Raw genomic sequence first — 14,823 nt, forward strand, 5'->3', positions numbered from 1 at the left:
ATGACCAGATCTTTATCTTAATTAGAAACAATCAATTTGAATTGATAGCAGACAAATCATTTTGTTGTTGTTGTTTTCTACTGAATACATCAAACACTCACAGTGTAGGTTGGGAAAAGAATGTGAACCCCTGGGCTCATGACATTATGCGTTAGCAAACCTGGAGCCCGATCAATAAAACTAGATTGGAGGTGACGGTAGGATTGACTTATAAAAACTTCTTAAATACTTAGAGTTTACAATTAACAAAAAGCATCTGCTAATATGAAACATGACCAAAAAAAAAAAAAAAAATCAATTGTATGAAGCTAGAAAAAGTTATGATGTAAACTCAAAGACTTTAGAGATACATTTAACATTCAAAGTGTCTATAAATGGATTTAGAAACAGATGAAGGCTTGATGAAATCATTGGAGCTGGAGTCAATCTACTACAGACAAAACAAACAGTAAGAGTCCAGGTCAACCAACAGAGATACTGTTGAATGATGTCAAGAGAGCTGTTCACACAGAACATTTTAAGTATATGGCTGAGCTGAAGCAGGAACAACAGTTAATAATAAATTAATAAATAAATGATAAATTATGATCTGCTGCTAGCAGAAACTCTGCCAAAGGAGATTCAACCAGTTCTTATATTCAAGGGTTAATTTACTTTTTTTTGAATAAAGACATGACAGATTGTAAATGTTTGTGTTAGAAGCTGAAGCACATTGTGTTTGTCTAACCGTATCAATTTAATATGTATAAATATGAGGTCATTTATGAAATATGGCCTCTGAGGAAAGCAGGTGAGTACAGACATACTTGAGTTTGGGTTTGGGAGTGCTCAGGACGCTCTCGTTGTCCTCCATCTCTGGCCCACTGTCACTCTGGTTGTACACCTCCAGACTGTCGTAGAGTAAATCCAGATCCTCCTCCACCTCCTGGGTCTGGTCTACCGGGTCAGAGTCTAGGACCTGCAGCACGGGATAGACATAGGGTTTGTGATTATGGCCATGGATTAAATAATTGTAGGGAGTGACTGCCTGTGTGCATTAACTAATCACTTTCACAGCTGAGCTAATGGAGCTTAAAGAATGAATGAGAACACTCAAGGCTGGAAAATAAGAAAATCTATGCATTAAATGCATCCCTGCCTTGGTTCTAAGGAGGGCAATTAAAAGGTAAGTGAGTGTTAGAAGAGAGCTGAGGTGCTGAGCCGGGCTCTGCCAGCTGCACAGTGGGGATGTATATCATAGGAACTGCACACAGGCAGGCTTGTGGACTAATCAGGTGATTAATGCCACTCCATAAGTGCAGGAGCTGGCAGGGAGCAGATAAACACAGTCTGTCCCCTCTCCTCCTCCTGGCTGTGTATTTATAGAGCTGTAGCCTTGCACACTGCCCGGCCACAAGGAAGAGATTAGTGACAGAGAATGTGATAAAAGATCACCGGGCCACCTGGAGCTTCCAGAACCATCCAGCCAAACACAGCTCTGATGGTATAGAGGGGGTTGTGAGCACTGCTCGGTGAAATCACTCACATGGGGCTCTTGTTCCTAATTATTTAGATCACATATAAATCTAAAGGAATAAATAACAGGCAGAGCAAATCCTCCTCCAGTCTATATACTTACCTAAATAAAATGGCTGATGTAATATACAGATTGTTTTTCACAAGGCAAAGGATGACTCAAATGTTCCTATAGATTTTCCACTTAAGTGGTAATTATTATCATCCTAATGGACAAGCACACTTTATGCACTAATGGACATATAAAGGTTGCTACACACAAGTGGTCGACATCCTGCTGACGATCTGATTAAAATATATGAATCATACATCCATGTGCACAGATGTAAAGCAGCCTTACACCATAACGAGGCTTGCAACTCTGCTGCGGCAGTGATTTCTTTACTGGTGAGCACATTAGCAATTATGTAGCAATTCACTGTTTAGACAGTCAATACTGAGATCTGATTCTCTTTCCCAAAGGGCAATATAATAACTGTAAGTTTCACAGCTGACTTACTGACTCTGACTTGACAACAGATTGAGTTGAAAGTAGCCACAGCACCTCTCATTTGCTTTGACATTGAACATGTTCCTATGAGTGTCAATCAAAACAAAAGCAATTATCTTCAACTCACCTCATCTGTTACCTTGAACCTCTTCAGCAAGGCCACAAATTTCTGCTTGAAGTTAGGTTGCTGTAACAGGAAAAAAAACAACATGCAATTATGAGAAAAAGAAGCTCCTGAAAAGGGAAGAACTGTCACGATTAAATAAGCATGACAGCTGTGCTCGGGCTTAGAAATTCTCCCAGTAACTGTCCACTGGATTACTCATTCATAGCTGTTCTACGTAAAGACCATTATAATCAGTCCAGTGAACCCACAGTGTTTATTTACTGCTCAACCACATCGTCCTAATGGCTTCAACAAATGGAACACATTGTGCGCTTTCCCTTAAAAGCCTGTGCAACAGCAAACGCAGGTCTTGAGTGGTTCTCAGTCAATGATTGGCGAGCATAAAACTCCACATGGTGGGAAAAGATGCGGGGGGGGGGGGGCGCACTGACCCTGGTCATGGAGGTGGTTCGGATCATTTTCCTACGGGCTTTCTTGGGCTTCCTGACCTCGTCATCTTCATCATAAAGATCCTGAAATACAGAGAAAATGGATCAAATATTTAAATCTAAATATCTATGTTTTAACTTGAATATATTTCAGCTAACCGTAGAAAGTACATTATTGTACAGACCAAAAACATCTGAAAGGACAACAGCTTCAGACAAACTCTGCGACTCCATTTCCTCTTATAGGACATTTTATATAGTATGTCCAGTATAACTTAGCTGGATAAGATATATTTAATGCTGGGTATTGCAGATATGTCTGGATCAAAGCGTTCACTGGCACCCACCTGACCATGAACTGCGTCATCACTGGCTTCCTGCTCTGACGAGTAGCTGTCGTCATCGTCCTCAGAATAGTTATCCATGTCTGGGGAGCGGTCTGCGGTTGGCCAGCCACAAACATACAAACATCAAATTACTGTGAGGTATGTGTCTAGAATTACATTATCAGCATTAAAGAAAAAACTGATACAAATTTGCAAGTTTCCCACAGAAATATCTTTTTTAAGACCTAGACAACCAGACATCTAAGGTACTGCCTTATTATTGCTGAAACTAAATTTTCTTTGGGAATAAAGATTGATTATAGGGAGCAATTTGTTCCGAGTCAAGCCTCAAAACCTCATTATGAAACCTTAGTTTTCATCAGTAAATGTTGCTCTTACACTGCAACTGGAAACTAAAAAGTGTGAAATATGCAAACCAGTATGGTGCTATTATAATGTAAATTATGCTTCCAGTATATTCTGTAATTTTTCACAGATGTCAGGATGAACCCAGAGGCTATTTTCTATCTTGTGTGGATGAAGTTGTTTAATTTTCCATCTTATTCTGTTCAGTTTGTCAGTAATGAGTTGTTTTGACTACATGGCAAGAATAATGAACAAAATATATGGTAATGCAGAACTTTTCCTAAGCACATAATTAAATGCTAAATTTGCTTGCTGTAAAGTAATGAAACTCTTATTATATGCAAATTAGACTGCACAGTTCTTTTTGTGATCCATATCTACCATTCTGATTAAGTTTTTATGACATTTCAATAGTTGGAACAATTTGCTATTCTATTATTCTTCTTTTGTTTAATGCCACATTTTATTGGCTTGAACAGCCACATTCCTAAAGCGGACGATTTTACTGGCTTTGACAGCTCAGGGCAGATCAGGTGATGGAGGTTTTTTTTTTTGTTACAGCTAATTCAGACTTCCTTTTGCCTGTGAAACATCCTGTTCTGTGTTTCTAGATGGGATGGATGCTATTAAGAATCGCTGCAGAGAGGAGAAAGATAAACATCTTTCCTTCCTTCAGAGTGACACTAGTTTAATACTTGCTGCATGAGCTCATCTGTTATGTTTGAGCGGCCTCCTTAATAATATCCAGAACAGCGAGGGATCAACACAGCAGAAGGAAGGCATTGAGTCCGAGCGGGGCGCAATATTTCCCCTGGTCCAGAATTAGAGCAGTGTAAGATAATATGGCCTACATCTGTTCAACTTCCAAATCAACATTACTACCATAGCTGAAGAGAATAACATATCTTTGGCCAACGGATGGCCTGGGATTAATAGAGAGGAGAGGCCTGGGTAGGGAGGGCTGGTTTCGGAATGAGGGCTGAAATTACAGACAGGATTTGGCCGGGCAGTGCGGGTCCAGGCCTGTCTGACCTACGTAGGAAGGCGGGAGATGGCGGTGCCCACCTGAGGTTTTGGTCTTGCGGCCAGCCTGGCCGCTGCCGTCCTCATGGTCGATGGGCTGGCTGGACAGAGAGTACACGCTGATCTCCGCCACACGCACAGGCGCCTCCTTCACGTTGCTATGGAGACCCAGAATCTGTCCTCCGTCTGTTGGGTGTTGCATCACCTGGAAACAGTTTAATATTGAGGCCAGGCATCAAATTTTGAATCCATTCAAATAGTAAATAGGTTGTAAACCAATACATAAAAGACACTTTAATTGTATTTCATCCCTCCTCTTCAATGTTCCTGAAAACATCACCTGTTTATGAGAAAGTACAACTCAAGACTTTATAAATAGATTTCATTGTTCTCAACTTCAACTCTTCTCCAGCTGAGATTCCTTCATGTCTTGTACAACTACAGCGTCTATCACTCATGTCGAAGCAGCATGAAACAAATCATACAAATACAAATACTTCTTCAACAGACAGACAGGATGGAATAATTTGATCTCTCTCTGTACCGTGCCGGTAATGATCCAACAGAGATTAAAATGGCTTCTGTTACACCGCCTCATGTTCTCAAAGATTTACCCATCTGATTACAAGATGACATCTCTGCTATCTCTAAATAAATCTTCATTAGCACAATACTGCTTTCCCACTCTGAAAGTCGCAATGAATGGAGCCAGTTTGTGCATATCATCCAGCCAAACAGTGTAACACAGTTTACACACACAGCTCTGAATGGGATGAGGAGGGATGAGCTTTCAGGCTAAGCTCTATCTAGGGGGTACTTTCAATATTTCATTTGAAGAATTGCTCTACATGGAGTCGGCTCATCTTGCTCAAACACCGGCAGGGGTGCACTCGAATGCTCCATGCAAAGTCCAATAAGCGACTTCCTCCCACACGATGCCTCGGCAGTTTCAGAATGAGAGCACGAGAGGGTTTACTCTGCAACAGATGACAACGTAATTACCCAACAAGATCCAATAATGGCCAATCTAGCTTCATTCAGAGGTCTGGGGGGGTAGTTTCAGTGCAGCGAGCACCAAAAAAGCACCGGAGTTGAGTGGTATTTTAAAATACAATAATGTCATTTGGCTGAGTGTGAACAGCACATCAGCTGCTTTAATAAGAAATGGAGAAATGTCACTTGCGTTTCTCCCAAGGAAAGTCACGCTCAATATATGTCTAAATCTCTAACTTTATCTCTCTCACACACACAAACTAATTATGTCCAGAACAAGGCTTTTTATTGATCCATATCTGCTATAAAAAAGACCAATTTCCAACCCTTTGTCCAATATAATCCATAGTGGGATGGCTGCTATGAAAAACGTACCACTGTCCTCTCTTAAAAAACACTGGAGCACATTAGTTCTGTACAGTGTTGTGAGTGAATGACCCACAAGGTGGCACAATTAACAGCAGCCAGGAGTTTCAGTGTTACATCCACGCTGACGACAAGCGCCGGAAAGAACAGCAAATAGAGTCGTTGTGGGTATAAAAAAAAATAGCTTTTTGATGCATACAGTATGATGGCGCTGCAAAGTCCAGCTGAGCACGACGCTGACGTTAAATGACTCGAATAAGAGAAAACTACTTCAAACAAACATCCAACTCCGGGTCCATTATTTCTGCATGGTTCTGCTGAATACACTGTTTTCAGAAAGTGGATATGAAAGCAGGTCCAGATGGTCAATAATCTCACACAGCAGTATGTGAGATGAGAATGAATCATTGAATGATCTGAAATAGTGCCTATGTGAGGAGCCCACCTCCCCCCCCCCTCTCTCTCTTCTTTTTCTCTCTCTGTCTCTGGCAACCGAGACGTGGGACACAGATCCTAATAGCCATGTCAAACACTGTCAGAGGGAAAAAACGCAATCACAAGCCGGGAACGAAATGACATGTTACTCAAGAGAAATGAAACGGCTGACAAGGAAACATGAAAAGGAATGAGTGAAAGCAACGCCTCAGATGTGGCTCCCTACAGCACCTCAGCCATATTGATAACTCCCACGGCCAAAGTCTTGTAGCCCAGGATGGTTCGATTCTTGTAGCGTTTCCTCCTCTGCAGCATAATCTGCAGTCGGTTGGCATCCCTCTTTAGAAAATGGGGGTACTAAAAATAAGATAGATAAACAATGCAGAAATCATTATATATTCATCAGCTTTGAGATGAAAAAACACATTCAGATTTATTTTAACACATTCAATTTATGTTGCTCATAAAAACAACATTTTCGTAATGGATACAAACTGTATCTGTATTCAGCTTCTATTTCCTTTTAAACTTCATTTTTTAACATGTAAATAAAATTGTATGCATTTGTTTTACCTTATTGTCAGTTCCTTCTTTACATCACATCAGAAGACCCGTTTTAGTGTCCTATACAGCTGGAAGACTTTACATTTTTAGAAGAGCTCTCCTTATTTCCAGACTAAGTCTTTTACTGTGACAAACAGAATGGATTTCACTGCATCAACTGGCAGCTGGTGCTCTAAACTACAGATTATTGCCATCAAATGTAGCCTATAAAATGGCTGGGCCATGTTATTAAACCCATCAGACATTTCCAGCGTTTCACCAGCCAGTGTGCTCTTTTACAATCCTTTTGATTCACTTAGACTGCCAAGCAAGAATTAAACATTCTCTCCACAGGAGCCCATGAACTTCTCTCCCCTTGAACAAACTGCTTCTCTATTTCTGAAGATTTATCTGTAGTCAGAGCGCCGTCTCTCTCCTCTGGTGTCATATTGTCTCTGACTGCCAGAACTTGATCTGTATATTGACTTTTTCTGCCTTCTTGGTCAATAATATTCACACAGTAATCGCTAAGATCAAGTTTCACAAGTTGGTGCTGCACTTATCATGTTCAATACTGCCCAACTTTCTCACAGCTTCCCTCAACAGCCATTACATTTTAGCTGGAACTTTTTGTTTCAGATTTTTTCAAAGGTTTTTCTTTACTAAATGGACTGCATTTCTATCTACAAAATGCATGTCTGTTTTGCACAAGTGGCTCACTTGCCTTAGTTTATTTCACCTGGATAACTGTCTAGCTATTCCGGTCCACAAAAGTCACTGCCATTTTTGCATTTCATCATATTTAGCAACAGCATTTTCTGTAGCCTTACCACAAGAGGGGACACATAATAACATGTGAATTTGTGGTTGAGACTAATATGTCATATAATCCATAAAAAAAATACAGTTAATTCCCAAAATTTAAACATGCATGAATATAACTTAACGCACTTCAGACATGAAAAAAGGAGTTGAGACTGAAACAGTTAAGACGGGGCACCAGCGTGGATAAATGCTTTAACACTGTCAAATAAGTGCCATATCGATGTGAGAATTCACAGTCTAATGTCAAAATGCTTGCCTGTAGTGAGAATGTGAGCTCCAGATCTGTCTCCATCAGTCCACTGGGCGGGAGAACGTACTCATTCGACCTCAGAAGGCGCTTCGAACCCTGGAGGACAAAGTGAAGCAAAATGACATTGTAAGCAAACAAATGCGACATGTAAACAATCACACACACCAAGTACTTCCAAGTTTAGCTCTAGTTTGGAAATAGCGTGAGATTCTCTGGAATGAAAATGAAACTGTTATTTGTTGTGAACATCATTTGTTTTGAAGGTGTAAACAGAGGTTCTAAAAGGGGACAGTTTCATTTATGTAGAGCAGGACAGTAAGAACAGGCGAAGAGAGAGTTGGTGAAATACACAAAGCAAGAGCCAGGATCCAGAAATAAATTAAAACGTTATCTTCTGATGGTAAATCTAATGAAAACCTGAAGCCAAAGACTCAAATAATTCATGTTCTTTTTTGAACAACAAAGCTTAGTTTCCCCGATGAATGTACCTTGTTAACTTAAGCCATCATATTTAGTCTACTTAGCAAGCTAATATTAAAGCTTTGGTAGCAAATTTAGTAACAGTTTTAATAAAATAGTTGATATTATATTTTCTAGTGTATTACTATTTCATCATCCAACTAGGCCAGGTTAAGCTGCTGTCAGCTGAAGCAGACATAAAAACAAGCTTCTGTTAGCTATAACATATGAGTTAACTGTCTGGAGGGCTGATGTGCTTTTTCATTTCCAACATTAAATCAGTGTCTTTGAAAAATAAACCTCTTTACAATCCCATGAAGAACATTTTGCATAATTTTGCTTCAGTATAAACACAGAAATTTTTTAGAGCAGTACTAAATCAAGTACACTCAGTTGCCTCACAGAATATAACGAGATCGGTATACGTAGACGTCAATACACTCACATCGATATGTGGACATCAGCAATAATACAACTGCAATAACTGCTACGTTCAGGAAGGTTATGGTGTTTGTTTTAACTGTTTTAAATAGGAGTGATTTTTGTGATCTTTTCTAACATGCTGCCGTTGAGCTATAATGCATTTTAGTTAGATGGGTTTATAATAATTTGCCAACTATGTTTATATCAATGAGGATAGATTCAATATCAACAAAAAAATTAACATTATAACCTTCATGTAGGAATACTTAATAAACTGGAGATTAAAGGTGTTTTATATGAAATCAGTAAAATGGTTTGTTTCATTAGACATAAAAAAAGACAGTGAAAGAAGTAAAGCTGCTGCAAATTCAATATGCTCCGATTGAAATGGAAAAAAAAAAAAAATCCCCACTTATGTTGTTTCTTAGGCAGACATCTATCCAGACAACAGCGAGCGAGTGTTCAAGTTTTATTTTAGTACCACCATGCCTCACATTCGCACATTCATGCACATTCACACCTTGAGGTAGCCCAGTACAAACAGTCCTCTAATCCTTCACTGCTTTCTTGAGAAGAGTGCTACTCCATTAAGTGAAGTAGCTGGTGGGAGAGACTTTTAACCTACACAGGTTTTCTTAACTGACAGGGGGATTCAAACCAGCTGGATAGGGTGTATAATCATACCTTTGAAAGGATATTTGGTCCAGGTACAACTAAGACTGTAACCTGATGAGAGTTTATACATCAGATATATTTACATAGGTATTGTGTTGCACGTTGTTGCCCAGAATCTCTATTGGAAAACAACAGCCACTGTTTCAAGCTGCTACCTGAAACCAAATTTAGTTTTATTATGTGATCCTTGCTATTCTGGTTGCGAGAGACTCATCGCCTAAACCAATCTGGGAGTTGGCAGACAGTTGTGGCCAAACAGCGTAGGGATTTAAATGCCACGGGTTGTAGCAGTCTCTTCCAAATATAAGAACACCAACACAGTTTATCCTCAGAGGACCTGTCTCAGCCCTTCGCATGCTTCTCTTACATGCCAAGGATTAAAGTGACGAGATCTCTATTTTGCTCTCTTTGGCGGCACCTGTGGCGATAAGCAGTAATTATAGCAATATTTTTGGACTTCACTCCCCAGAGAGCGAAACACTGATCTTGTCACGTTAGCTCTGTCTTCCCTCTTTGTGGAACAACCACTGCTGGGTGATGGAAAACGAGTCACTGTGCGACGCTTGTGATTTTTCTCGTAAGTGTCGCCACTGACACCGAGCTCCTTCCGTTAGTAATACTGCTCATGTAAGAGCTTCCATCAGTGGGCCACAGGCTCAATTACTATTACCTCGTGTTACCTCTTTGTGTGATAGTGATTCAATAGAAAAGTATTTTAATGAAAATCTTTGAGATCACTTCAAAGCCTTTCCTGTTCTTTGTCAGGTTACAGATTCATTCTTCAACCAAGCTTATTTTTCTCCCTCTTATGATCTTCAAACAGAGAACTTAAGTGTGACCGTGAGGACACAAACAGCCCGTCAATTCTTGGGCTCGAGATTTTTCATCAAGCTGTGAGCGCTGAAGACAGACATCTGTTGTGTGATATATTTGGCAAGCCTTTGACGGCTATAAAATTTTCATGAGTCCTCAAAGCTTAGTTCAGGTATCTGCTACACCTGCTAATATAATAAAGTAAGACTTGGTGAGCAGCAGCATGGAGCAGTAAGGATATCCTGTATCTGGCTTAATACCCCGGGGTGATACTCTTTAGTAGTCCGACGCAGCAGGTTCGACACTGGATCCTCATGTCATCAGAGCTGCCAAATCAAGTAACAGACACCAAATAAAATGGGTGGGGTGTGTGCTGAGGAATTATCACTGGACACCAGCGGGGTCATCTTACATTGCAAAAAAAATCCTCAGGTCAGGTGGCTAACACTAAATCCTGTTGTCCTTGGGATGGACCACCTACCTTTTGATGACCACCCTTTCTTATTTGATCAATACATGTTGCATCAGACACTAGCTTCTGCATAGTCATGGGCAGGAACTTGTAAATAGAGAAGATAAATTAATGACCATTTTTGGTCTGTGCTAAAAAAAAATAATAAAAAAAAATTCATCATTATGAGCTAATATTTTACCAATATTTGTGTAGTTTATTATTTTAACTTTTGACCAATGTAAGGTGCAGTGAAGAAGGTTTGACCACAATACAAGCATCATCATGTTTGCGAAACATGTTGCATTTCCTCCGCGTCCACGGCCTCTTCACCTACGTGTCTGGTACTAAGTAAGCAGCAGAAAATAAAAGGTGCTGCAGCTCATGGCCATGTGATAGACAATCCTGCTATGATACAGAGTGTCATGGCAGTATGACAACTATTTATAGTAAATGGTAAGCAGTTATATGATGCTCTATCTATCACCTTAGCGGTCTTAAAGCGTTTTACACTGTTTCCCATTCACACATTCACACTCCAAAGGTGGCAGACCTGCCATGCAAGGTGCTCGTCTGCCATCAGGAGCAATTCAGGGTTCAGTGTCTTGCCCAAGGACACTTTGGCACGTTGACAGGAGAAAAAGGGGATCCAACTACCAATCTTAGGATTAGCCTTACAGTAACATCTGTTTTTCAGACAAGTTTCCAGTTACTGCAGTGCACACAACTTGGATAGATATGACGTCAAACATTTTCTTGAAAATAGTGAAACAGGCCTTCTGAATTTTAGAGGCATTCTGAAATTGACCAAGAGTGATTTTATCTACCTGGGCGGGCTGCCAAAAAAAGAAAAAGTAAATGTTTGGCTCACTCACACTTGCTGAGACTTACTTCTACTTAGATGTAGCAAAAGTTAATAATTTTCCAAAACGAAAACATGTAAGTGTGGATGAAGCCGGGGTATCGAAATTTGGGTACCAACTGATGAGGCATTTTTTTAAATGGTAAAGAATAGAAACACCTTGAGGAACTAAAAGTGACATGAGGGGAAAAAAATCATATTTAGGTTTGCTGACACTTCACAATCATTCAGTTGTAATAAGCGTTTTTCTCTCCAATGGCTCAATATGCTCCAGAGAGGGACTTGCTGACAGCACCTTTACAGGAGCTTCAGCCCTTGTTTTGTCTCTAAAGAAAAGAAAAAAAAAGAGGGTAAATCTCTGTCCGAGTCTGACCTTGTCACTAACTTCAGCTCCACAAAGAGGCCTTGTATGCACTCTTTTCTCATGCTCTGTGGCTAGTACAATGAATCAAGGCACAAAAGCCGAGCACTCCGAAACTGCATGACATGCATTAACAATACAGAGCCTTGGCAAGGAACGCTTGTACTGAATGTCCTTTGGCCCCCTCCTTTCTCTCATCCTCTCTCCCCTGCTACAAGCTTCTCCACCGTCGTTCTAGGGCCAGACGGGGGATGTCACAGGTCCTCTACGAGCTCTACTAGTCTGTGGGAAAACAAGTTCCGCTGTATTCTTCTTTTCAAGGTTACCTTTTTAAACACTTTAAATTCTCTAAATTGGCTCCCCTGTTTGCAGCCAGGATGAGAAGTGATTTAGGTCAGGACAAGAGCTAAATGTGCAATTGTATTTAAGAGGTTGTAAAGGTTTTTTTCCCCCAACTCTCACAGACACAGACACAGACTGACAAATAATTGGATGATGTCTAAGTGTACTGCAAATGGAAACGCTTTGGACGGGAGCTTGCACTGAAATGAGAATGAAATGCCTTTCCCATCATAATCCAGCTGACATTTATGTTTGGCTACAACCTCAGGCAGCTGCACACAGAAACGACAGGACACTCATGTCGTGCAGCAGCGTTACATACTGAAACACAAAGTGCAGAAAATACCTGAGCTACTTGACGTGACCCAGCTGTCTCCAAGGTGAGCGACAGAAGACGATCACCACGGATACACAGAGACTTCTGTAGACTAAACTGCAATCTCATCATCCCTACTGCTGTGATTTTGGGAGACCATCCAAATGGTTAGCCATTACAGGGGCTGTGTGTGTGCATGCAAGCCACTTAACCTGATGAGCCCCACCGGCCCGTGCTGAACAGACAGCCAATGACATGCGGTAATGACGCTTTGTCATTCCCCGTCTGAAAACAAAACCCTCCAATTCCTCTGTCGTCGTCACCGACTGTCTCTTTATCCCCTCAGCGTCTCTGTTCTCCTGAACCAAACTTGGTGGAAATTGCATTTAATGCTCCAGTTCCGGAGCTGTGGTGAACAGAGCTTTACTCGGCTGTCCTCCGGGCTGCTCAGCAGAAATAGAGATTTCACGCTCTGGAGACAGAATGGCTCATGGAGAAATCCACACTTGGTTGGTTGCTTTCTCCCTCTGGATGACAGTAAAGGGAGGATGATTTGTTTCTCTTTAAATAGAATCATCCCGTATTGCATAAAGTTTCAATAAAATTTCATAATGAGGGGGGACAGTGCTGTGAGTGGGACAGAAAAATGGTCAATTACACAGGCGTGACAATTAAAAAAAGATTTTTTTTGGGGGGGGGGGGGATTTAAAAGAACTGAAAGTATTTGGTTCTCCTGCTTACAACACTACCAATACTCACTAGTGGCTTCTGCTGCGAATATTTACCTCCTCAGGAACGCTCGGTGGCGCTACAATAGCTACAATGCTAAAGAAGCCAATTTGTTACTGTATATTTCTGAAAACTCAGAAACACAAGTAATTAGGTTTTTGTCCATGTTCCAGTTCAAGCAGGGATCAACAGTGATTGGCTACATCCAGAAAGGTCAGCAGAGCATGGCCTGAAGTTCAACAAATGTGAACATTTGGCTCTGCTCGCCACACATCTGTGCAGAGCGGTCGCAGCACACCACATACACAAGAACAGAGGAGAGGGCAGAGATGTTTTTTTCCTTCATAATGTGGATATGTCTCAACACACACACAAGCTGTGAACCCTTATCTTTATGGCTTTTCATGCCGAGTATGAATCATTTTTATAGACCTAGAAAAAACTTTGGATACTACACTATGTTTGGACAAATGGCACCATAAAACAGAACCGACATGTAGAAACTAAATTTGTCGCTGTTTCCACTTCAGCTCACTGGTCCTATTGATGTAATGAGCTAGTTTAATTCATTCACCTTAACCCTCGTGTTGTCCTTGGGTCAAAATGACCCGCAGCCGTGTTCAACCAAGTTCTATTTTATTTCTATATATTTTTTTTTTTTTGGGGGATTTTTTGGTTTAAAGAAACCCTCAGCATCCTTGTCACCAACGATCCCAAAAAATATGAAAATATAGAAATAAAATAGAACGTGGTTGAACACAGCTGCAGGTCATTTTGACCCAAGGACAACACGAGGGCTAACTGAAAGGCATTACGATATCTGATTAAAAGGTAGTTCAACTACTCTTCTTTTCTCACTAAAGTCTAATTCTCAAGTTACCTTCTGAGTGGGCTTTTTAGGTGACGATAGTAAAACATGTTTGGATGATTTTTTTCCCCCCACATGGCCACATGAAAACAGTGTTTGTATGGTTATCTGTGTACACTTCAGGTGTACTCACTGCTCTCACTTCTCTGTCAGAGTCAACTGTTTCAGAAGCAGTGAACTATTATCTTTACCTACACGACTGGGCTTACTGCTGGGTGTGTGTGTTTTAGCGCTATGAAATATGACTGCAGACTAACGGCAGAACACTGTGCCACAACAGATCAGTCCAGTCGGGTTCTGATGCAGTGTATATTACACTAAATTAGACTGACATCAAATGTGTCAGTTTCCATGAATATTATGTAATTTATGAATATTAATCCTGATATGTTGCAATATTTATGTCTAACTTCAATTGAAGTGAGGCTGTCTAGTTTGCTTCGGTCTCTTCATGCAGTCCCAGACTGACTCCATGATGTTGAGATCAGAGCTCTGTGAGGGACACACCATCTGTAGCAGGATTTCTTGTTCCTCGTGTGGCTAAACAGAGTTCTTGAATTAATCTGGCTGTGTGTTCAGGGTGCAAAGGGAATTTGGGACCATTTAGATGCCTTCCTGATGGCATTATGTATTAAATATTTACATAACTAGCTTGTTACTTTTTTTTTATCACTTTCTTTGCTTTATTTTATTTGCTTCAAAGGTTTCCATTCCAATTTCAGCAAATTTGATCCCATTTCTTATTGAATTGGCAAAATAAAACAGAAAAGAATGCATATTTCCATCTTCTGTTGAGTTTAACAGCTGGTGGCTCTAATTTTAGACGAGTCCATTAAA

The 14,823-nt window shown here is 40.5% G+C and overlaps 1 protein-coding gene across 2 annotated transcripts in view; it reads right to left on the reverse strand.

The window, feature by feature from the left end:
- LOC138616053 (phosphofurin acidic cluster sorting protein 2) overlaps positions 1–14,823 on the reverse strand; it is a 51,337-nt gene that overhangs the window by 15,251 nt on the left and 21,263 nt on the right. For both annotated transcript variants that reach the window (XM_069690067.1, XM_069690066.1), the window contains exons 3-9: positions 7,694–7,783; positions 6,301–6,426; positions 4,318–4,480; positions 2,908–2,999; positions 2,564–2,644; positions 2,133–2,192; positions 807–958 (exon numbers count right to left, since the gene is read on the reverse strand). In XM_069690067.1, coding sequence (XP_069546168.1) covers positions 807–958; positions 2,133–2,192; positions 2,564–2,644; positions 2,908–2,999; positions 4,318–4,480; positions 6,301–6,426; positions 7,694–7,783 — 764 coding nt within the window. The remainder of the gene's footprint in view (positions 1–806; positions 959–2,132; positions 2,193–2,563; positions 2,645–2,907; positions 3,000–4,317; positions 4,481–6,300; positions 6,427–7,693; positions 7,784–14,823) is intronic.

The sequence above is a fragment of the Brachyistius frenatus genome, unplaced genomic scaffold (genome assembly GCF_029030835.1).
Source record: "Brachyistius frenatus isolate BFR_SWC_R1_liver_20210118 unplaced genomic scaffold, ASM2903083v1 Contig_8, whole genome shotgun sequence".
Classification (NCBI taxonomy): Eukaryota; Metazoa; Chordata; class Actinopteri; family Embiotocidae; genus Brachyistius; species Brachyistius frenatus.